At 38.7% G+C, this 24,730-nt stretch overlaps 1 protein-coding gene across 7 annotated transcripts in view; it reads left to right on the top strand.

The window, feature by feature from the left end:
* Positions 1 to 24,730, top strand: part of NOL4 (nucleolar protein 4) — a 563,001-nt gene that overhangs the window by 69,932 nt on the left and 468,339 nt on the right. For 3 of the 7 annotated variants that reach the window (XM_044934428.2, XM_006066102.4, XM_006066103.4), the window contains exon 1: positions 22,922 to 24,122. The exons of the other annotated variants lie outside the window; for them this stretch is intronic. In XM_044934428.2, coding sequence (XP_044790363.2) covers positions 23,859 to 24,122 — 264 coding nt within the window. In that variant the 5' untranslated portion in view covers positions 22,922 to 23,858. Of the gene's footprint in view, positions 1 to 22,921; positions 24,123 to 24,730 lie in introns of those variants that run through there. 7 annotated transcript variants of the gene reach the window in all.

Genomic DNA, 24,730 nt, shown 5'->3' with positions numbered 1-24,730 from the left:
CATTCCAATCCCAAAGAAAGTTCAAAGTACCACACAATTGCATTTATCTCACATGCTGGCAAAGTAATGCTCAAAATTCTTAAAGCCAGGCTTCAACACTGTGTGAACTGTGAACTTCCAGATGTTCAAGCCAGATTTAGAAAAGGCAGAAAACCAGAGATCAAATTGCCAACATCCACTGGATCATTGAAAAAGCAAGAGAGTTACAGAAAAAAATATCTACATCTGCTTTATTGACTATACCAAAGCCTTTGACTGTGTGGACCACAACAAACTGGAAAATTTTCAAGAGGTGGGAATACCAGAACACCTAACCTGTCTCCTGAGAAATCTGTATGCAGGCCAAGTAGCAACAGTTAGAACTGGATATGGAACAACAGACTGGTTCCAAATTGGGAAAGGAGTACATCAAGGCTATATATTTTCACCTGCTTATTTAACTTAAATGCAGAGTACATCATGCAAAATGCCAGGCTGGATGCACAAACTGGAATAAAGATTGCCAGGAGAAATACCAATAACCTCAGATATGCAGATAACACCACCCTTATGGCAGAAAGCAAAGAACTAAAGAGCCTCTCGATGAAAGTGAAAGAGGAGAGTGAAAAATTTGGCTTAAAACTCAACATTCAGAAAACGAAGATCATGGCATCTGGTCCCCATCACTTCATGGCAAATAGATGGGGAAACAGTTGGGAACAGTGGCTGACTTTATTTTGGGGGGCTCCAAAATCACTGCAGATAGTGACTGCAGCCATGAAATTAAAAGATGGTTGCTCCTTGGAAGAAAATTCTGACCAACCTAGACAGCATATTAAAAAACATAGACATTACTTGGTCAACAGAGCCCCATCTAATCAAAGCTATAGTTTTTCCAGTAGTGATGTATGGATGTCAGAGTTGGGCTATAACGAAAGCTGAGCGCCGATGAATGGATGCTTTTGAACTGTGGTGTTGGAGAAGACTCTTGAGAGTCCCTTGGATTGCAAGGAGATTGAACCATTCAATCGTAAAGGAAATCAGTCCTGAATGTTCATTGGAAGGACTGAAACTGAAGGTGGAGCTCCACTACTTTGGCCACCTGATGCGATGAACTGACTCATTGGAGAAGACCCTGATGCTGGGAAAGTTTGAAGGTGGGAGGAGAAGGGCATCACTGACTCGATGGATGGACATGATTTTGAACAAGCTCCAGGAGTTGGTGATAGACATGGAAGCCTGGCATACTATAGTCCATGGGATTGCAAAGAGTCTGACACGACTGAGTGACTGAACTGAACTGGGAAATAAACAGTGGGTATGGCAAGGTAAAGATTTGGTAATGTTTTTTAAAAATCTATACTTTTTAGTTGTTCAGTTACTTTGGATGGTTTTTCTGCATGTGTACGTCAAGATAGACCTGTATCATGTAATAGGTATATATCTAATTTTAATTTTTTATTGGTAAATGATATACCTTAATAATTCATTTGGTTACTTTCAGTAATTTGCTACACCCTTCAGAAAGTAAATTTTCAAAATGCAATGTGTGAACTGATCTTTTCACAAAGCATTGTTAATGCTTACATAATTTATATTTTAGTTTATTAGAATGTTATAACTATGTTATAGATTACATGATGTATATCAAAGCATATATTTACAAATAACTTATCTTAACCTTCCAATAACTATGTTTCCATTTATCACATTTCATTAGTATGTGTATTATTCTTTGTAAGTATTACTTAAAGATAGTCAAATTACATAATATTACTATGTTTAGCCAGAAAGTTACCCTCTTCCAAAAAATTGCAGAGGAAGTAACACTTCCAAACTCATTCTATGCAGCCAGCATCACCCTGACTGCAAAACCAAATTTAAAAGTGGACATATGTATATGCATAACTAATTCACTTTGCTATACACCTGAAATTAACACTGTAAATAAACTGTAGTCCAATAAATTTCTTTTAAAAAGAAAAACAAAATAAAAAACAAGCAAACAAAATTAGGACCTAAGGCAGGACAGTAATTGTGGTTTAGTCCCTAAATTGTGTCCGACTCTTGTGATCTCATGGACTGTAGCTCACCAGGCTCCTCTGTCCATGGGATTTTCCAGGCAAGAATACTGGAGCAGGTTGCCATTTCCTTCTCCAGAGGATCTTCCAGACCCAGGGATTGAACCCAGGTTTCTCCTATGCTGCAGGCGATCTCCTGCATTGCAGGCAGATTCTTTACCAACTGAGCCACCAGGGAAGCCCCCAAGCCAGAGCTACTTTCAGTAAAACTAAGTCGTCCTTATCTTCTCTTTGAGAGCTCGCTGCACAAAAATAATAAAACTATACAATAAAGTGTCCTTAATTGGTCCAATAAATCAAATTCATATAAAAAAGAATATTTGAACCTCAAACATTTAGCAGAGAATTTAGTAATTTCATACAGAGACAGGTGTGAACATATAGTAAAGTAATACCTAAAGACACAACCAGAGTTTAGATTTGGCCCTAATTTTGTTTGTTCGCTTGTTTTTGTTTTTTTTTAATTTAAGCTATTTTGTCTTTATTTCTTAAAAAATTTTTTTTTGTTGGAGTTTAGTTAATTTAAAGTGTTCTGTTAATTTCAGAAGCATAGCAAAGTGAACCACTTTCATTGTTTTGTAGATTATTTTCCCATGTAGGTGATTACAGAGTATTGAGTAGAGTTCCCTATACTATATGTAATATGTTCTTATTAGTTATTTACTTTATATTCAAATATTCTTTAAAATTCCATATACATACATGATCTTTCCTGACACAAATAACCTTACTAATATTAAAAAAAAATAGTTTAGAAAAACACACTGAGATTTTAAAGTAAAAGACCTAGAATAATGATCAATTTATTATTATTTTCTACTTCAAATCTTACCTGCCAATTGATCTTTGACTCTCAGAGATGTTTAATTAAAATAATATTTAATTTGTAAGTAATTAACTTCCTTAAGGCAATCAATTATAATCTAGGAGAAACTAATGGACCATCGTAAATCTTAGAAATATATTTTATGTTTTATTAACTTTCTTTTCTTTATAATTCAGCAGACGCATTTGAAACTTTCAAAGAAAGGGCATTGCCTATAGCATTGAAACCATCTCTCTAGGAATATCTGGAAACTTAAGTTCTAGGTCAAACACACTTTATCCAAATAGATTCTGTGTTTCCACTAAAGAAGAGGCACTTTGAGGTGAAAGAATATTCTAGTTTCACCCTCATGTTTGTAATTTCTCATTAAAAGAGTGACAAGGTTGTAAGAACTCTTATTAAGAGCTGAGAATGAAATCCATGTATTATAATTTAAATAATATAAAACAAAGTTCTTAAGCAGAAATAACTTAAAAATTAATTTTGAAAGTGAAAGTGTTAGTCGCTCAGTGGTGTCCAACTCTTTGTGACCTTGTGGACTGTGGCCTGCCAGACTCCTCCGTCCATGTAATTCTTCAGGCAAGAATACCAGAGTGGTTTGCCATGCCCTTCTCTAGGGGAATCTTCCCAACCCGGGGAATTGACCTAGGTCTCCTGCATTGCCAGCAGATAGTTTACCAATGGAGCCACTACAAACTTAGCTGCTGGTCTGATTTTCTCAGGAGTTTTAAAAAGAGTCCATTATTTGGGCAATTTTAGGGCAGCATTTCAAATTCAATATTTATTTTTATTAAGAATTTAGGAGCAAGAGACGGTTGAAGTAGTATCACAAATCAGCAATTTTAGAATCAGAATAGCCGTGTGACATTAGATAAGCACTCATTTCAGTATCCTCGTTTCTTAGAAACAGAAAAAAATAGTACCAGTATTCCTTACATATTACTTTACTGTTCAATCTGGCCATAACTTACCCTTCCATCCAGCATTAGAACCCTTCAGTTATCCTTGGTTAATGCATATCTAAATACTATCCCTGTGGCTTGAGCAGTTTCCATATTATTCTCTGCTTTTCCTGTTACACATCTTCTGTCCACCAGTACTAAAGACAAAGCTCTCTAAGGCCCAAACCATTTATTTTTTCTAATAGCAATACTATTCCTACAATGTTCATCCTGTTGTCACAGATGAGCACTGAGTAGGCTTGTGTGTTTGGGTTAATGCTTTCTTATACCAAGTGCCACTAGATTTCCCAGAGTTGGGCTATGTGTATTCCACAGTGCCGCGTCTGTTTCCATGGGCCCGTTTTGAACGTCAGTGCATTGGTTAAGGTATGAATGTTTTATACTGTCACCTAGCGGTGATTGCTTGTTCCCCAACAGCTTACTTTTGGCAGAACCGCTGTTGCTATACAACCGATTGTGTAATTGTTTGAAAATTCTGGTCAACCAATTTTTGTTGAGTTGCTAGTAGATGTCAGATTCTTTTCCAGGCATTAGAACTATAGTAGAAAAAGAAAATAAAAAACCAAAAAAGAAAATTGCTGTCCTTGTGAGGCTTATATGCTATTATAATTTGTTCTTTTTTTCTAAATAAAAATGAAGGATAAAATAGAAAAAACGTAAAAAATATTTAATAATATGAGAAGTGTAGCATATGTATTTATAGTTGAAACAGGTGCTAAAAGGGGAAATTTTTATTTTTTGAAATATAATTGATTTAAAACTGTATTAATTTTGCTGTTCAGCAAAGTAATGCAGTTTTACATATATACATATATATATATTAATTTTATATTCTTTTCTATTATGGTTTATCCCAGGATATTGAATATAGCTCCCTGTGCTATACAGTAGGAACTTGCTGTTTATAAAAAAAGGAAAATTTTATACCTAGATTAATTCTTATTGAGCTGAAGATATTCAACTATCTTAAATAGAGATACAAAGTTTTGAAAATACGTAACTGCCTAGGTGTAAAACATTAAGGCCTTTACAGTATGTTCTTTTAAAATGTACTGAACACAAATACTCTAGACTGTAATTTATTTTCCACAGAGGTATATGTTAGTAATTCTGAAATTATTTTATGTGTATTCTGGGACTGAGAAATAAGTATATGGTGAATAATGAAAGCCAAATTCCTTTTTTTTCCCCCACACAGAAAGTAGTTGCAAATTAGAAAGAAGGTATAGTTAAAATGAACCATGTAGTGTTAGATTGGAAGTGGGGGAATCATTATTAAGTATGATTTGATATTTATTAAATAGATTGATAGAGAAATAGACTAGATGCATTTAAGTGTGTATACTCTCTCCTTTGAGAATACCTAGAAGCAAAGATAACTTAGTAGCAATGAACACAATTCATATCCAGACTTTAGTTTCTAAATATCATTCTTTAATGAACTCATGCTTTTTGGACAAATACTGATTCTAGGTTGGGATAGGGAAAGTACAAAATGAGCCTGGAATAATATGTATGTAGTGTATGCAATGGAGAAGGCAATGGCACCCCACTCCAGTACTCTTGCCTGGAAAATCCCATGGATGGAGGAGCCTGGAAGGCTGCAGTCCATGGGGTCGCTGAGGGTCAGACACGACTGAGCGACTTCACTTTCACTTTTCACTTTCATGCATTGGAGAAGGAAATGCCAACCCACTCCAGTGTTGTTGCCTGGAGAATCCCAGGGACAGGGGAGCCTGGTGGGCTGCCATCTCTGGAGTCGCACAGAGTCGGACACGACTGAAGTGACTTAGCAGTGTATGCAAGTGCCCAAAAGATAATCACATGTTGAAAGGATACTGGAGCCAACTTGTAGTTCCTAGTGCTGCATCTGGTCAATTTGAGCAATGAATGGAATGGTGATGGTGATGGAGTATACTCCATAGAGCAAACTTTTATGAGTTTATACTGGCATGAATGTATTATTGAATACAAAAAGGAAAGGAGGTAAAAGATAACCCTTCATTATAGTAGAACTTCAGTTAACAAATAAAAATGATGGAATTTTTTTAAAAACACCATTTGGTGAATATCACAGTAATAATTGTTCCAGGCAAGAATCATCAGTGGGTCTTAAAATTAATGGGAAAGGTATGAGAAACAAAGTATTTTTCATAAGTATTTTATTTCATAATATTTTCAAAGTATTTTCCTCATACAATATTTATTAATTATATTAATATATTAATATAATAGTTATAAAGGTAAAAATAGTAACTTTACATGAATAAACCTGGTAAGTATCAGCTTAACCAACTGATCAAAGATAACAGCACCAGTAACAACATATTGATACAAAGCACTGAGGAGGGCATAGTATTATTTTTAATAGTATTCTTATCAGAAATGAATAGCTTGAGTTTATACACAAGAAAATATGAGACAAACATAAATTGAAGGATATATACAAAATAACTGACTGACCTACATGCTTCAAAAGACTTCCCAGATGGCGTTAGTGGTGAGGTGCCAAATGCAGGAGATGTAAGAGATGCGAATTTGATCCTTGGTTTGGAAAGATCCCCTGGAGGAGGGCATGGCAACCCCCTCCAGTTTTATTGTCTGGAGAATCTAATGGACAGAGGAGCCAGCAGGCTATGGTCCATAGGGTCTCAGAGTCAGACACTACTGAAATGACTTAGCATAGCACGTGCTTCAGAAGTTTCAAGGTCTTGAAAAACAAAGAAACAAACAACAGTCCAAAATTAGAGGAGATTGAGACATGGCAACTAAATGCAATGTATAATCTTAGTTAGATCTTGGATTTATAAAAGGATCTAATGGGACAACTGGTGAAATCTGAGTAAGGTTTCCTGATTATTTCAAAATGTTTTCAATTTCCCAGATATGATCATTGCACTGGGGTTATGTTAAGTGTTTACTGTTGGAGTAGCTGGATGAAGGGTATATTGAAATTATTTTTACTGTTTTGCAAGTATGAAATTATTTCACAATGAAAAGCTTAAGTATTAAAATTAAAATATTTTAATTAAAAAAGTGGAACCTTTTTTTCCAATCACAATAAGAAATAAAATTTGTAAGTTTGCCATCTATTTTCACATATTCAAACCTTGTATGATTTTAGGAACTCATTTTGCAACTGTTTGAGATAATCTCTAGAGTAATAGAATCACATTAACAGTGACTAATTGAGTAACTTTTTTTTTAACAACAGGTATAAAACTAAACAGACAATTTAATTAGAAAATTATAACTTTACTCCATTTTCAATTGCAATCACAATGTAGTGTTGATCAGTGATTTTTCACATCTGAGATAGCACCAGAAATATCTTGAGGGCTTGTTAAAATGAGTCTTAGGCTCTACCCTCTTGAGTTTCTGAGCCAGTATGTCTGAGGGGTTTAAGGATTTGTATTTTTAAAAATTTTCCGAGGCTGACACTACTATTCCCAGGATCACACTTCAATAAACTGGTCTAGATAATTTAAAATTGTACGATTAATGTATCATTACATATCCATTATTTCTAGTGTATATAATAAAATATTGTTGTTTTTCAGTTGCTCAGTTGTGTCTGACTGTTTGCAGTCCTATGGACTGCAGCATGCCAGGCTTCCCTGTCCTTCACTATTTCCCGGAGTTTGCTCAAACTCATGTCCATTGAGTCCGTGATGCTATCTAACCATCTTCTCCTCTGTAGTCCCCTTCTCCCTTTGCCCTCGATCTTTCCCATCACCAGGGTCTTTTCCAGTGAGTCCGTTCCTAGCATCAGATGGCCAAAGTACTGGAGCTTCAGCTTCTAGCATCAGTACTTCCAGTGAGTATTCAGAGTTGATTTCATTTAAGATTGACTAGTTTGATCTCCTTGCAGTCCAGAGACTCTCAAGAGTCTTCTCCAGCACCACAGTTTGAAAGCATCGGTTCTTCAGCTCTCATCCTTCTTTATTGTCTAACTCTTACATCCATACATGACTGCTGGAAAAACCATAGCTTTGACTATAGGGACCTTTGTTGGCAAAGTGATTGCTTCTGCTTTCTAATATGCTGTCTAGGTTTGTCATAGCTTTCCTTTCAAGGAGAAAGCATTTTTAAATTTCATGGCTGCAGTCACCATCCACAGTGATTTTGGAGGCCAAGAAAATAAAATCTGTCACTGCTTCCAGTTGTTTGGCTTCTATTTACCATGAAATGATGGTACTGAATGCCATAATCTTAGTTTTTTGAATGCTGAGTTTCAAGCCAGCTTCTTCACTCTCCTCTTTCACCCTCATCAAGAAGCTCTTCAGTTCCTCTTCACTTTCTGCCTTTAGAGTGGTATCATCTGTATATCTGAGGTTACTGATATTTCTCTCCGCAATCTTGATTCCATCTTGTGATTCATCCAGCCTGGCATTTCACATGATGTATTCTGCCTAGAAGTTAACTTAGCAGGGTGACAATATACAGCCTTGTCGTACCCCTTTCCAAATTTTGAACCAGTCAGTTGTTCTATGTCTGGTTCTAACTGTTGCTTCTTGACTTGCATGTAGGTTTCTCAGGAGACAGGTAAGGTGGTCAGGTACTCCCATCTCTTTAAGAATGTTCCACAGTTTGTTGTGATCCATACAATCAAAGGCTTTATTTTGCACAGTCAATAAGCAGAAATAGACATTTGTTTGGAATTCCCTTGCTTTCTCTATAATCCAATGAATGTTGGCAATTTGATCTCTGGTGGTTCTGCCTTTTCTAAACCCAGCTTGGTTATTCAAACCATCCCCACTCCAAATACCAGGAAGCCACTGATTGTATTACTGTCTCCATAGTTTTGCCTGTTCTAGAATATCATATAATCAGGAAGAGACTGTGTACAATCTTTCCAGACTGACTTTGTCTAAGCAATGTGGGAATACATTTAGTATTTGTCTGTCTTTTTATTTATTTCTCTTTATTTCTGAGCAATATTCCATTCTATGAATGTTCATTTATAAAATGAAATGACAGTTCATCTATTTTATTTCTCAACAGGTTTTCATTGTACAGATGTACTATGGTCTGTTAATCCAACATCTATTGAAGTCTTCTTGGTTGCTTCCTGTTTAGTGGTGATAAAGCCGGTTTAAACATTCACAAATAGTGTTTTGTGTGGGCATAGATTATAAAATTCGTTGGGTAGAAACTTAAAATTGCCACTGTTGGATTTTATGGCAAATCTATGTTTGCTCTGTAAGAAAGTGCCAAGCTGTCTTTAAAAGTATTGAATCATTTTGAAAACCCACCAGCAATGAATGAGAGTTCCTTGCTAGCATTTGGTGGTGTTAGATTTTTTTTTCAATGTAGTCATTCTAATAGGTATGTAGTGAAATCTTACTGTTTCCATTTAAAATGCACTAATTAAAAATTATGCTGAGCATCTTTTCATATATGTATTTGCCACAGGTTTGCCTTCTTGGGTGAGATACATGTTTAGATTTTTGGTCCATTTTGAAAATCAGATTGTTTTCTTCTTGTTGAGTTTTAAGAATTCTTTGTATACTTTGAATACAAGTCCTTCATCAGATATATGTTTTGCAAATATTTTCTTCAAATTGTGGCTTATCTTCCCATTCTCTTAACAGTGTTTTTCACAGAAGTTTTAATTTCTAGTACAGTCCAAATTATTATTTTTTTTCTTGATCTGTGCTTTCGGTCTTGTTTCTAAAAACTAACTACTCCACTGAAAAAATATAGATTTTCTGTATTTTTCCTAAAAGTTTTATAGTTTTAGATATTACATAAAGTTCTATGATATTTTTGTGTTAATTTTTATGTGACATATTAATTCTGTGTCTAGGTTATTTTTTTCTCACATATGAATGTCCAATTATTCCAGCACCATTTGTTGAAAAGAAATCTTTTCTCCATTAAATGGTCTTTGCTCTATTGTCAGTCTATTTGCTTGGGTGCATTTCTGGTGGGTCTATTATGTTTTATTGATCTGTGTATTCTATTCTCTTGCCAATACCAGTGTCTTGATTACTGTGGCTTTATATTAAGTATTGAAATTAAGTCTTATGTTTCCTACATCTTTGTTCTCTTTCATATACTACTGGATACTTTAAGTCTTTTGCCTTTCATATATATTTTAAAATCAATTCATTCACTTCTACAAAATAACTCAGAATTTTATAATTTTCTGCATATTTATCCTATGTGTGTATACATACATATATATGTATATGTATTAGATGTTTACCTCAGTATTTCACAGGTTTTTGGTACTATTATAAATGCCATTTAAAAATTTCAAATTAGAACTGTTCATTGCTGCTTTATAGGCACAATTGGCTTTTGCCTATTGACCTTATATCATGCAATTTTGCTGTAATTGGTCATTTGCTCCAGGAGTTTTGATTTATAGATTATTTATGGTTTTCTACAAAGACAACCAGGCCAGCTGTGGGAAAAAAAGCTTTATTTTTTTCTTCCCAACTTGTATACCTCAGATCTTCTTTTCCTTTTTGAAAATTCTTATTGCATTAGGGAAGACTCATAATACTTTATTGAATAGGAGTGCTAAGATAAGACATTCTTGCCTAATTCTACAACTTAGAATTCTCACCATTAAGTGTGATGTTAGCTTTAGGAAGGTTATAGATGATCTTTATCAAGCTGAAAAAGTTCCCTTTAGGCCAAGGTAGCTGAGAGCTTTTATAATGAATGGGTGTTGGATTTTTGCCAAATGTTTTTCTGTGCCAATTGATATGGTATCATAAGAATATGGTCAGTCAGTTCAAGAGATATTAAGTTGATAGAATCAACAGTACTCTGTTTCTTTGACCTCTTGATGTGGATAACTATGATTGACTTTCAAATGTTGAACCAACATTCTATGTCTGGAATAAATCCCACTTGGTCCGGGTGTATAATTACTTTTTAATAGATCATTGTATCTGATTTGTAACATATAGCATTGTACTCATAATATTTACAACCATGTTCATGAGCTATATTGGTCCATAGTTTTTCTTCCCTGAGATGTCTTTGTCTAGTTTTGGTATTAAGGTAGTGATGGCCTCATAGAACAAGTTTGGAACTACTTGCTCTGCTTCTAGTTTTTAGAAGAGATTGTAGAGTTGGGATTACTTCTCTTTAAATGACAGAATTCAGTATAATTTACCAGTAAAACCATTGAGGCCTCATGCTTTGTCTTTTGGAAGGTTATTAAATATTGATTCAATTTCTCTAATAGATATATGTCTGTAAGAGTCTCCATTTTTCCTGTGTGTGTTATCAAATGCATGGACATAGGGTTGTTCATAGTATTTCCTTATAATCGTTTTAATGCCCATATGATAAGTAGTAATGCTTCTCTTTCATTTTTGAATTACATAGTGTGTGTCTTCTTTCTATTTTTCTTGGTAAGTCTGCTACAAGTATATTGTTCTTATTACATTTTCTAAAAAAGCAGATTTTGATTTCGTTGATTTTTCTGTTCTTTTTTTAAATGTCATTAGTTTCTACTCTATTATGGCCTTTCCTCCTATTGTTTGGCTTAATTGAGTCTTCCTTTTTATTTTTTCTAAGGTGAAGATAAACTACTCCTTTTATATTTTTATTTTCTGAAATATGTATTTAATGTTGTAGTTTCATTCTGTGTATTATTTTGCTTCATCCCATAAATTCTGATAAGATGTATTTTCATTTAGCTAAAAATGTATGATTTTTTTCCTCCCGTTTTTTCTTTAATTCATGTGTTATTAATAAGTATTTCATTTAATCTCCAAAATTTGGGGATTTTTCTGGCTATATTTCTGTTGTTGATTTCTAATTTAACTGCGTATGGTCTGAAGATATGCTTTGTATAATTTCTCTTCTTATAAATTAGTAAATTTTATTGTTTGACCCAGAATGTGGTGTACTTTGATTACTGATCCATGTGAATTTGAGAAGAATGTGCTGTTTGACATTTATATGTCACTTAGATCAAGGTGATTTATAATGCTGTTTAGGTCATCTACATCTTCACTGATTTTATGCCCACTTTATGAATACTGGCAGTGAGATATTGAAGTCTTAGCTGTAACAGTAGATTTATTTATCCTTTAAATCCTATCAGTTTTTTGTATGACATATTTTGATACTAGGTGCATGCACATTAAGCATTGTTTTATGTAATCAGAGAATTTATCACTTTATCATAATATATGCGTCTCTTGATTCCTGATGATTTTTATCATTCCAAAGTCTGCTTGTTTGAATTTAGTATATATCAGTTTTTTCCCCCAATTATGTTAAAATGGTATATATTTCTCCATTCCTTTACTTTTCATTTACATGAATTATATTTAAGCTCAATTTCTTTCTTTTTTTATAACCATTTTAAAAATTGAGGTATATCAGAATGAATCTGCCACAGGTATACATGTGTTCACAAAACCAATACAATATTGTAAAGTTAAATAAAATTAAATTAAAAATAAAAAATAAAAAACAAAAAAAATAAAAATAAAAATTGAGGTATAGTTAGTTTATAGTTATATGTTTATATGTGTTAGTATCAGGTGTACAGAATACTAATATAAAGTGATTCACTTTATATATGTATATATAGATAGATCTATATATACACATGTGTGTATATATTTTTTCAGGTTCTTTTCCATTATACGTTATTATAAGATATCAGATATACTTCCCTGTTTTATACAGGAGGTCCTTGTTGTTTATCTGTTTTATATATAGTAATGTGTATATGTTCTTCCCAAATTCCTAATTTATCTCCCCCTGTCCCCCACTACCCTCCCTGGTAAACATAAATTTGTTTTCTATATCTGTATAAACTCAGTTTCTTGTAGACAACATACAGTTGGGTCTTATTTTATTATGCACTCTGACTTCTTTGTGTTTTAACTGGCATATTTCAACCATTCACATTTAAAGTGATTACACTGATATGATTGAATAAATATCTATCATGTATCTTTATTTGTTGCATCTGTTGTTTTCTTTTCTCCCCTATTTCTCTGTCTTCTGTGGTTTTAATTAAATGTTTTCTATGATTTCATTTTACTTCCTCTCTTAGCATATCAATTATACTTTAAGAATGTTGTTAGTGATTGGTCTTCACAGTTTGCATGTTTATTGCTTTTTAAAAGTAAACTTCTTAATTGAAGATTAACATTCATGGGGAAAAGTGTACTAATAATAGGTGTATAACACAATGTTTTCTCCCAAAGTGAACCACCTGTATAATCAGCACAGTTTAGGAAAAAATATCTTATTACCATTTAAGAAACCCTCCTAGTGTCCTCTGCCAGTCACTACAATCAAACCACTAACCTGACTTCTACCGTAGAGTAGTTTTGTCTGTTTTTGAATACAATCTTTGGGAATTTACTTTCGTTCTTGTTACTTATGCTGGCTTTTATAGATAGTTATTTTCTTGTTTTTAAACATTTCAAGTTGTATGCTAATATTTGGTTGTTTTTAAGCTAAGACAAACCTTAGTAAATGGTGGATGTTTTCCTCTACAGAAAATTTATATTCACTTTCACTATGAGCTGGGAGGCCAGGCCAACTTCCAAACTATTTTGTCACCCTTCTAGTGTCTCTGGCTTCACCTAGGGCTTTTAGAAACAGCTCTGGCACTATGATACTGCTCTAATGTTCAGTCTTTCTACCATGATGTTGATATCAATATTGCTCATAAGATCATCAAGCCCCTTGGGTGTGTGGTCTGCTCACTGATCAGTTTTCAGCGGACATTTTTGTGGGAGGAGAGAGCAAGTACACCCTGTGAACCTACTCATGCAGTCAGAACTGCTCATCAGGCGTTCTTGAGTTGTTTTCTTGAAAAGGGGCTCTTTCTAGACAGCCACAGCACTAGAAGCAGAAATCCACATTAATTTTATTCATAAAATATATACATCAATACTATATCTTTACCTTGATGCAGACTAGTAACAATGTGAGCCAATATCATATCTCTATTTTTCTTAATTAACTGATTGATACTTTAAAATGACAGTTTTTCTTCTGTTTTAGAAAATAATAGTCTACAAATATTCTGAAACAAGTTTTTAAAGTATAAGGCATGAAATCACTTCATTTTACTTGAGATTAGTCAATTTAATACTCCCACAAAATGATATGCTTAGATGATTTTATTTGAATCAAGGAAATCTTGAGATTTCAAGGACTATTGCTGTTTCAAAATTTAGGTATATTTGTTTTTCTACAAGAAGACATCTATGCATAAGTATCCTCAGAAACATAGCTGTCTTTGTAAACCATGCTATACCCCTGACCTTCAAGAGGCTGCTCCACGTCCCTCTGTGTGTGGGGTTTTTTCAATCCCACATCCAACTACACATCCAAGCACATCCAACTACAAATTAATGGCTAAAATGACTTGAAGTTTTGATTGGGTCATAGCATCATTATTCTTAATGAGGTTGTTCTTAATAAATTATGTTCTATAATATCTTAGGCAGTTGTATCTCATGCACACATATATAAAACTCTACCTTGAAGATTACCTCAATCTAAAATTTACAATTCATTAAGATAAATGAAAGTGTGTCACTCCTGTACTGGTGTTCTGCTTTTTTAAGCTATCAGTACAGAGTTTAAAATTGTCTAAGAGGCATTTTTGCATATAAGATGAATACTTCATGACTTAAATGTTAACACTCATTTTCAAAACTCAGTATAAAGTAAAAAATAACTTAAATTTTTGGAGCTTCTAAATGGTTATTCCGCTTTTGATCAAGAAGTTTAATTAAAGAATTTTCTAAAGACTTTGGAGATGTTCCTTTTAGAAGCAAGAAGAGAAGTCTAAAACTTATTTTCTGCCTTACTTTTCAATACATGTTAGAATAGTCCCAGGAAAGCTAGGGGTAGTTTTCTTTTCAACTTCTCTCCACCCCACCCCATCCCCACAAAAGACAATATTTCGGCATTGTTACAGATAACTTGTAGATTCTGATATTTGAACTCAGATGTCTTTTCTTGCGAAGTCTATTTCTAGAGTCTGTGATTTCAGCCAAGAATTATATATCCATTCTTGTCACTTTTAACTTGCAAGTCAAACAAATATCTTATAATGATTAATAATGTATTGTAAATAAGATTTAAGCATTACATAATGGTGGTGAGATTTTAACTGATTCATTCAACAGAAATTAGGATGAAAACTGGAAATAGGGAAAAGTGTAATGGGAGTTAGGAAGATGTGCATTGCCCCCTCTTCTCTGAAGAATTGTTATTTTCCATGACAAAATAACTGTTCTAAAAATAATATAGAAATTCTATAATTGTGCTGTCCACTGAGTTGAAGATATGTAGATGACTGTTTTAAGACATATATTTTGGAAGAAAAGATAAGCCATATGGCTACTGGAAATAAAGCAATATTTGGGGCCAGAAAAAATGTATTTTCTTCTCTGTTACAAGGGACATGAACACCAGACTGTTAGCGTTGGACTTTATCATAGTTCTGACAGCTAGATGAAAATGTCAGGTGGATGAATGTTGAATGAATCCATATGTGGCTGTTAAAATGCAGGAACTGGCTGTGCCATGGACTTGTTCATACAGAGATGATAAAGGTAGGAACCAAACAGAAATCCAGCAAAGCCACTAGATTTGTCAAATCTAATTTGTTCTTAGTTTGCACAAATTAAGTATATATGGAAATTAACTTCTGACCAATGTATCGTATTTAATGGTGATCACACCAAGCAAATATAAATATCAATCAATTTGGAGCCAAGCAACAAACATTAAGTTTCTAATCTTTTTTCTTTTGCTTAGAAAATGGAATAAGGATACTGATACCAGGCAATGGCCACCCACTCCAGTACTCTTGCCTGGAAAATCCCATGGACGGAGGAGCCTGGTAGGCTGCAGTCCACGGGGTCGCAAAGAGTTGGACACGACTGAGCGACTTCACTTTCACTTTTCCCTTTCATGCATTGGAGAAGGCGATGACAGCCCACTCCAGTGTTCTTGCCTGGAGAATCCCAGGGATGGCGGAGCCTGATGGGCTGCCGTCTATGGGGTCGCACAGAGTCAGACACGACTGAAGCGACTTAGCAGCAACTTAGCAGCAGCAACCATAGCTTACAAAATTTGTTAAAAAAAAAAAAAACACTTTTTTTTTTTTTTTGGTGTGTGTTAGTAATGACAGCCCTAAAGATCAAGACAATATTTAAACTCTTTCAAAAACATTTCTTTTCTGAGCCAAAGTATAGCTACAGAATCCTGAAGATAGTGCTTCTCAAATTATTTGCAAGAAGAGTCAATATGGAAGTCAACTCATAAGATCAGATTTGTGACACTTGTTATGTAGTCTCAAACTTCCCTATTGGCACAGGGAAATACATCCCTGCTTTCACTTAGTTTATTCTGTTTCATTTTGAAAAGTTACCATGATGCATGATGATCAAATTGCTGATCAATTTGAGTTGGCTGCTTGCTTCCTTTACAAGTTCCTTTTCCTTGGAAGAGTTATTAATAGATGATTAAATATCTGAATGCATAATGATGTTTAGAACTTCTGGGTTTCAAAGTACCAAGGACCCTTTATCATACTCTCTGGTCCAGCTAAAGGGCTCGGATTCTCTTACTAACTCAACTCAGTAGACAAAGGCTCTATTCCATCTCTTCAATGGCCGATTTTCTCATAGGTCATATTCAAGCTGTAGATTCCTGTTTCAGCATCCCTCCAGATTCTGATCTAATCTGCTACTGCTACTGCTGCTAAGTCACTTCAGTCGTGTCTGACTCTGTGCGACCCCATAGACGGCAGCCCACCAGGCTCCGCCATCCCTGGGATTCTCCAGGCAAGAACACTGGAGTGGGTTGCCATTTCCTTCTCCAATGCATGAAAGTGAAAAGTGAAAGGGAAGTCGCTCAGTCGCAGCCTACCAGGCTCCTCCATCCATGGGATTTTCCAGGCAAGAGTACTGGAGTGGGGTGCCATCGCCTTCTCCCTGATCTAATCTAGAATAGGTCAAACCAAAATTTTCAGTCCTTCTTTTAAATTTTTATTTATTTATTTTGAAGTCAAATTTTATTTATTTTTTACTTTTTAAACAATTTAATTCAATTTTTATTGAATGAAATATTCTTCAAATTCTTTAGTGCTTTACAGCTTTCAGAAGTTTCACACACATGATTTCATATAATCCCACAATAATGCTTTTTGCCCCCTTTCCTATATTGCTCCTCCTCTCTCTGTTCCCACTGGCAACCACTAGTTTATACTCTGTGTCTGTGAGTCTACTTCTTTTTTGTTTTATTCATGAGTTTGTTGTATTTTTTAGATTGTACATATAAGTGATATCATACAGTATGTGTCTTTCCTTTTTAAAATACAGATTATTTTAAGGCCAGGTAAATTTTGGAACTTACTAGACATTTAGGTCCAGCCAAGGATTGATTCAAATGGCTTGGCTATGTTTCTCAGACTTGCCCATCGTCACTGTTGTATCAAAAGGAGCTAACTTATGCTGTTCAGCACACCTCATTCCATTTCAGTCCTAGGGTATCAGTGTATACAAAATCAGTATCAAAACATACAGCCTTTCCCTTTGGGGGCTGGGGGCGTGGGGACAGAGGAATGTGGATAGAGGTGATGTTATTCATTCCCATGGCTTTAAATTTTCTGTATGTATATCTTCAGCCCAGACTTTTCTCTGTCGTTCAAGCTTCTATATTCAAATTCCTACATGAACCACTCTTTCCATATTTCAAATTTAACTTTTCTGAAATTAAATTTTTCTTCCTGCCTCTCCACCCCAACCTACTTCTGCTCCTACCTCAGCCTCCAACTCCCAATCTGTTCCTCCCTCAAACTCCCCTCTCTAAGTCAGTGGCCTCACTAGCCATACTACTAAAGCCAGAAGCCATCTGGTCATCCTTGACTCAATCTTTTCTCTCACTTGCCACATGCAATCCATCAGCAAGCCTTCTGCTATCTTTAAAACATATCTTCAATCATCACGTCTGTCTGTGACCATTACCTTTCTAATCCAACCCCATAATACTTCACCTAAACTACTACAACTCCTGTAAGCTTCTTAACTAGTCTTGCTGCCATGGGTGCCTCCTCCTGATCCTTTCAAAGTGGCTAGTGAAACTTCTAAAAATGCATGACATTTAATTCTCCTGCTTTAAATATACTTGATTGATTTCCCACTGGGCCAAACTCCTTATCATGGTGATCAGAGCCCTACAGGATATGGCAGCAGAAGACAACTGAGATGTCATAGCCTGCTTCTCTATTTCAAGCTCAGCAAGTTCCCGTTACACTGGTCTTTTTTTTTGGCTGCAGTAGGTCTTGATTGTGGCATGCCCGCATGGATTTCTCTAGTTGTGGTGCACCAGTTTAGTTGCCCTACGGCATGTGAGATCTTAGTTCCTTGACCAGGGACCTAACTCTTGTCCCCTGTATTAGAAGTTAGATTCTTATCCACTGGACTTCCAGGGAAGTCTCACATGGGTCTTCTTTCTAATCCTTAAACATGCCAAGAACTCTTGCCTTTGTGCTGTGTATATTGGTCCCCTTCTTAGCTGTTGATGTGATTGACTTCTTTGCATCCTTCAGGTGTCACGATAAATGTTACTTGCTCAGAGAGATCTTCCCTGAGTCTCCAATTCCCTCCACTATTCCATTGTTTTCTGTCAAGGTACCATCGGGCCCCGCCACCGCCCCCCACCACCACCACCCCGGCCCCAACCACCACCTCTTCTAGCACTCACTTATTAGCACTTAAGTGCTAATTATTTATTTCTTTGCTTATTATCTGTTTTCCTTGGACAATTTTAAGTTCCATTTGATGAGGGCCATATATATACATCAGTCTTGTGGACTACCTTAACCTTAGAGCCTACCAGAGAGATTGTGAAAGTCATTCAGCCTTGTCCGACTCTTTGCGAGTCCATGGACTATAGCCTGCCAGGCGCCTCTGTCAATGGAACTCTCAAGGCCAGATTACTGGAGTGGGTAGCCATTCCCTTCTCCAGGGGATCTTCCCAACTCAGGGATCAAACCATGTCTCCCACCTTGGAGGTGGATTCTTTACCATCTGAGCCACCAGGGAAGCCAGAGAGATTAGCACGAGTAAATGTTTGTTGAATGAAAGTATAATTATATAGATGGATGAAGGAAGGATTGTTTAGTCTTTGAATCCTTATTTTATGATTATAAATTACCTGTTTGCACTATAACATTTTGCTGATGAATAAGTAGACCTGCATGACTATTTGTGATGGATAATTAAATGCAAGATTTTCCAGAATTTTTTTAAACATCATACACAAACTGACCCTGATGTTGAAAGAAACTTTACTTTCATAATGTTGATTTATGTTTCAAAATTTGCATTATCTTTCATTACAATATAATTTTCTGATATAACACTTTGACTTCCTCTCCCTATAAATAGCATGGAGAACCCTAGGCCAAGGGCTGAGGGATTGGTGTTCAGATATGGGGTGAAGAGTCACTTTTTGGAGAGAGATGTTCTGCACAGAAGCAATTCTGAAGAAAGTGTCTTGAGGGGAATGCCAATTAAACTCCAAGCAGCCTGTTCAATGAATAATTTAGCTGAAGGAACTGGAAAGAACTTCTGGAGACATTAAAAGTAGAGGAGAGAAATGTATCCAGAGTGAGTTACTGAAGCAGATTTTGGATTTTTCAAGTGTTTATGCTCTTGGGTAGAAAAGATATGGTAAAAGATGTTGACTGAGCCTGCCAGTTAATCATGAGTACAGATACAGAACAAGGCACACTGGAGACCAGAGAATCCACAGAACTTGGAGAAGTGTGGCCCTCGAAGTCCTAGGACTCTCAATTCCTTTAGTCTAATGTGAATACTCGCTTGTTTACCTCTTCCTTCTAAAAAGAAGGTCTTATATGATATCTTTCAATTTTGTAAGTTTTTTTCTTTTTGCTTATATACCAAATCTAGTTAATGTAACCAGGGGTTATACATATTTATATTCTACGAATATGTCTCAAATTTGTAATTTCCATACATTGGAGTGTCAAGTATAATGATAAATAGAATGAACATGTGTATGTGGTCAGGCCCTGTGATTTCCTTAACTGGGGCCCAACTTTATCCAAACAACCTCCAGCAAAAGGTAACGGGAATGGCCAAGGATTATGCCTGCCAACTTCTTCCTTCCTTCTCTTCCTCTCATTTTCCTTACTTTATTAACTAGCTCAGCATATATTTATTAAGCACTTACTGTGTGCACTGGGGCTTCTCAGGTGACTGTGTGTGAGGCTTCTCAGGTGACTGAAGCTAAGTCGCTTCAGTCCTGTTTTACTCTTTGCAACCCTGTGGACTGTTACCCTCCAGGCTCCTCTGTCCATGATTTTCTCCCGGCAAGAATACTGAAGTGGGTTGCCATGTCCTCCTCCAGGGGATCTTCCCAACCCAGGGATCGAACTCATATCTCTTATGTCTTCTGCTTTGGCGGGTGAGTTTTTACCAGTAGTGCCACCAATTCAGTAGTAAAGAATCTGCCTGCCAATGAAGGAGACACAGGAGACACAGATTTGATCCCTGGATTAGGAAAATCTCCTGGAGGAGGAAATGGCAACCCGCTCCAACGTTCTTGCCTGGGATATCCCATGGACAGAGGAGCCTGGACAGCTACAGTCCATGGGGTCCCAAAGAGTCAGACACAACTGAGCAACTGAGCACACACACATATTCATTGCTCCAGAGTTACTTGGAAAACAAGAACATCTGAACTCTCTAGAGTCTTCAATCAAGATTCAATTTATACAGTGGGATATTTGTTGTTATTTGTTAAGCTGCATCCCACTCTCTTGCAACCTCAGGGACTGTAGCCCACCAGGCTCCTCTATTCATATAGTACAAGAGCAGTGCAAGTTCTTATGATCTAAAACACTTCCGAACTATAGGTGCCAGTCATCCTTTGCTGGATCATAAAATAAATTTATTGAGTTAGGAAAAATTTTTTTACCAAATTTAAAAATAGGAGAAAAATGGCAAATAGTGCATCTTAAATGTAATAAAAAATACTTCATAAAATTTTTGGAGGAGAGATGTATACATGCACTCTATGCCAAAGTAAAATGTATGTCTTACTATGAGACAAGGTTTTAAAAAAAATTTGAAAGACACTATCCAGAGGAGTTTAGAGGCAGATGACTTGAGCAAGTCAAAGAAGAAAGTCTTTCTGGTTCTGAAAGTACTTGAATGAGGCTTAGAGGAGTTGGGATGTCTTTTCAAATGAAAGAGCTACCAAAAAGAATTATGAAATTGTGAATCAAGCTATATCCATAAGTGAAAGTAAACTCTATAGAACCAGCTTAATCTTGAATGAATGACCACTCTGTGACCAACTATACTTCCAGAATCTCCTAGGAAAGCTATGACCAATATACCAGAAAACCTACATCTCTCCACTTGGAATAAATGTCTTGTCTCTGATCTCACCAGGGAAACTTGGAAGAGAATTGTTTTTGTGAGTTATACCCCATTTAGATGGGTGACTGAAAATATTCTCTGTCCAATTGTTCATCCCAAATTATTACATACTTCAGATATTGGAAATATTTTTTTTAAATGTGAAAAGCCGAAAGATAAGTTCCCAATTCAGTAAACTGAAAGTGATCCTCTCCTGATATTAAATCCACGTGTGACTTCTACTGGCCTGTGGCTCCCCTGAGCTCTACTGGGCTAATATTTATTGGGCAAACAAATTCAAGGACTCAGGACCACTGATATATGTTAGCATTATTTTTCGATTCAGAAGAAAGGAATAAAAAGAATAAAAGCAGTCAGGGTAGCCTCTAGAGAAGGGGAGCTGTTGTTGCAGGCATCTTGCAAGTTAATGGGAATTCACCCGGGACTCTAGAGCCACCCAGAGAGGGGAGAGAGGAGGAGACAGGGAGGGGTGGTGGTGGATGAAAAGTCTTCCTTTGCAGCTGGCCCTCTCCCTCATTTGTTGCTCCAATAAGCAGTAATTAGGTCCTGAGCTAATGGTGTCAGCTGATTTGCTGTTTTTAGGCTAGACCCAGAGGAATCTCCATGGAAACCCTGCTGGAGTCGTCCCCCCACCTGGATGCTGAGTGCTCCTTTCCGCCACCTGGCTGCCGCCGGGCCCGCTGCTACCTCCTCCCGCCTCTAACCTGCAGCCTGCAACATGCGCACTGCCCCCGGGATCCCTAAATGGGACAATTCTGCCCGTGACGTCAGCGCCCAGCCGTCTCCACAGAAACTTTTGTCCCACTGGCCAATCAGAGAGCTTGGAAGGGGCCGGGGAAGAGGGGGGGCGGGAGGAGAGGGGAGTGGGAGGGGTGGGGGGTGAGGGGAGAGGCGAGAGGTTTAGTGTGTGGAGCTGCTCGCGCTCCGCCCGGGCTGTCAGTCCCGGCTCCAGCCGCCGCCGCGAGACCTTCCCGGAGACGCGCGCACACACAGCGCACCCCCTGCACACCCTCGCTCCCCGGCTCACACACACGCGCACACTCAGCCTGGTGGAGCAGGAGCCACTGACCGTTCTGCAAGTGCCGGGACCAGCCGCGGCGCAGTGGGGACAAACACCCCGCGTTCCTCCCAGTCGGGGCTTTCGTCTTGGAGACGGCGACGAGGGGGCGAAGGTGGGCTAGGACACGGACTCGGCGCCGGGCACTGATCGGGCCGTCTTGCTGGCAGAGCCGCCTCCCGGGACGGGCGCGGGCCTCCGCAGAGAGTAGAATAAAGAGGAGCGGCCGCGATCGCAGCGCGAGGAGGATGGGAACTCCCCTATTTCCAGCTCTGTAACAAACGGATGGAAATCCTGAATGGAGGAAGCGCTGATCTCATTTGCTTGAGAAATCGTCCGGGGGAACTCATATTTGGCTACTCTGAGCAGAGGAGGGGGTGTCCATGACGTGGCAGGGGGAAAATAGACATCCGAAACCTCCCGTGTGAACTGCAAACTGTAACCAAGCAAGGGGAAAATGACAGCTCGCTATATTCTAATTTCATGCAGAGGGTTTGAAGCATCTGTATCATAAACTTACTTCTATGCCTTGTACCCAGTTCATTAGAGACCAGAGGAGTCCTGTCTGGGGGCCCCAACGTTATCTGGGAGACCCGCCGCCAGCGGCCTGCCTTCGTTTACCCACTTCCCCCTGGAGCGGATATCTGTTCAGGGTACCACGGGCTATCCTAGAGAACTCCGGCCAGATCTCCGTGGATGCTTTGCTAATTCTGGGACTTAACTCCCGGAACCTACCTACGGGACTGGAATTCAGCCTAAATGCATCTGAAGAAATGACATTTTAAGCCGCTTTAAAAATACCTTAAGAAATTTCCTGTGTAGCAGGATTTGATGGGCTTAACAACATGACAGGTAAGAACTTTCTCTCTTTCTAGTCCCTGAACGCCCCACACAGGGAAGGCCGAAGCGGAACGGGACCCTGGAGGAAGGAGAGCCCGGGGACCCGGGTGCCCTTCGAGCTCTCAGGCGCCAGGCCGGGCAGCTGCTTTCGAGAGAGGCGCAGCCCTCGCTCCTGGACGGTGGTGGGGCCGGAGGCCGGGAAGCTTCGGGGGCGCGCGCGCGCGGGGAGGCGGCGCTGCGCTCCACCTGCCTGCCCCGGACGCAGCCCCGGGCGAGGCGTCGAGGGACCACCCCAAGTCAATATTGGGATTTTTAATAAACCAAGGAATGGGATTTTAATTATTCAAAACCCAGCTCCTCCGGGCCAGAGGATGGTCCTACTCCCACAATATTAGAGACCCATCACTAAGAGGAAGAGAACAGCGTCCGGAGACATCCGTCGCAATTACGAATGAAACCAGAGACTTGGTAGCACAGGGCATTGATCGCTGGTGCCCAGCCGGACCCTCCTCCCCCTTCGCCCCTTCCCTCCCCCTTTCCCCCGACCCGAGGCAGGCTCTGGCGGCGCCCGGGACCTCGCGTCCCCTACATCGTGGCGGGGGGCTGCATTTTTCATGAGCCCGGGGTGAACAGGTGCGAAGTGCGCTGGGAGCCTCCGGCCGGCGGCCGGGCGCGCGGAACATGGAGAGCGAGCGCGATGTGTACCGCCAGTTCCAGGACTGGTGTCTCAGGACTTACGGGGACTCAGGCAAGACCAAGACGGTGACCCGTAAAAAATACGAGCGGATCGTCCAGCTCCTCAACGGCTGCGAGTCGAGCTCCACGGACAACGCCAAATTTAAATTCTGGGTCAAATCGAAGGGTTTCCAGCTGGGCCAGCCGGACGAGGTCCGCGGGGGCGGCGGCGGCGCCAAGCAAGTGCTCTACGTGCCGGTCAAGACCACGGTGAGTGACTCGCCTTCTTCTGTTATTTGTCTGCCGGAGCAGCCCGGGGGGGAGGTGAGGGTGGGGGAAGAAAGGGGGGAGCCGTGAGCCACCGTTGGCTCGTTTGCCCCCACCCTTCTCAACCCCCTTCCCCAAGTCGTCCCCACTCGCGTGAGCCAGGCGCGTTTCCCCCAGCGTGGAGTCTTTGTGGTCCTGTATTTTAAAGCAGCAGCGCATCTCTCGAGCGCGCAGCCCTCCTCGTCTCCGGAGCTTCTATCCCCGGGTCGGGCGGCATCTCGCGTCCTCGGACTGGGCCATTGTCCCACGTCCTTCGCTGGGCGCCCGGCGCGTGTCCCGCCTTCCCCACCGCGCATAAAGGCCACGCTGACACCCCAGCCACACGCTCTGATAATAGATGATTCTGATCGATAGTCTACGGAGTCTTTTTATTGGCACAAAGCCCGAACGTGGCGCTGGTCGTGGATGTGGGGTTCCCCCGACCCCCCCCCCCCCGCCCCCGGACACTATCGGGTTTTATTGTTAGTTAGACCGCCGCCTGGGAGACACCTGGCTGTCCGATCGCCTTAATCTTCCTGGGATCTTGCCCTGAAGATTTAGATGGTATATAG

This window comes from Bubalus bubalis, chromosome 22, assembly GCF_019923935.1.
Source record: "Bubalus bubalis isolate 160015118507 breed Murrah chromosome 22, NDDB_SH_1, whole genome shotgun sequence".
NCBI lineage: Eukaryota > Metazoa > Chordata > Mammalia > Artiodactyla > Bovidae > Bubalus > Bubalus bubalis.
Note: the sequence above shows the minus strand (reverse complement) of the source record. Positions and strands in the feature narration are given on the sequence as shown.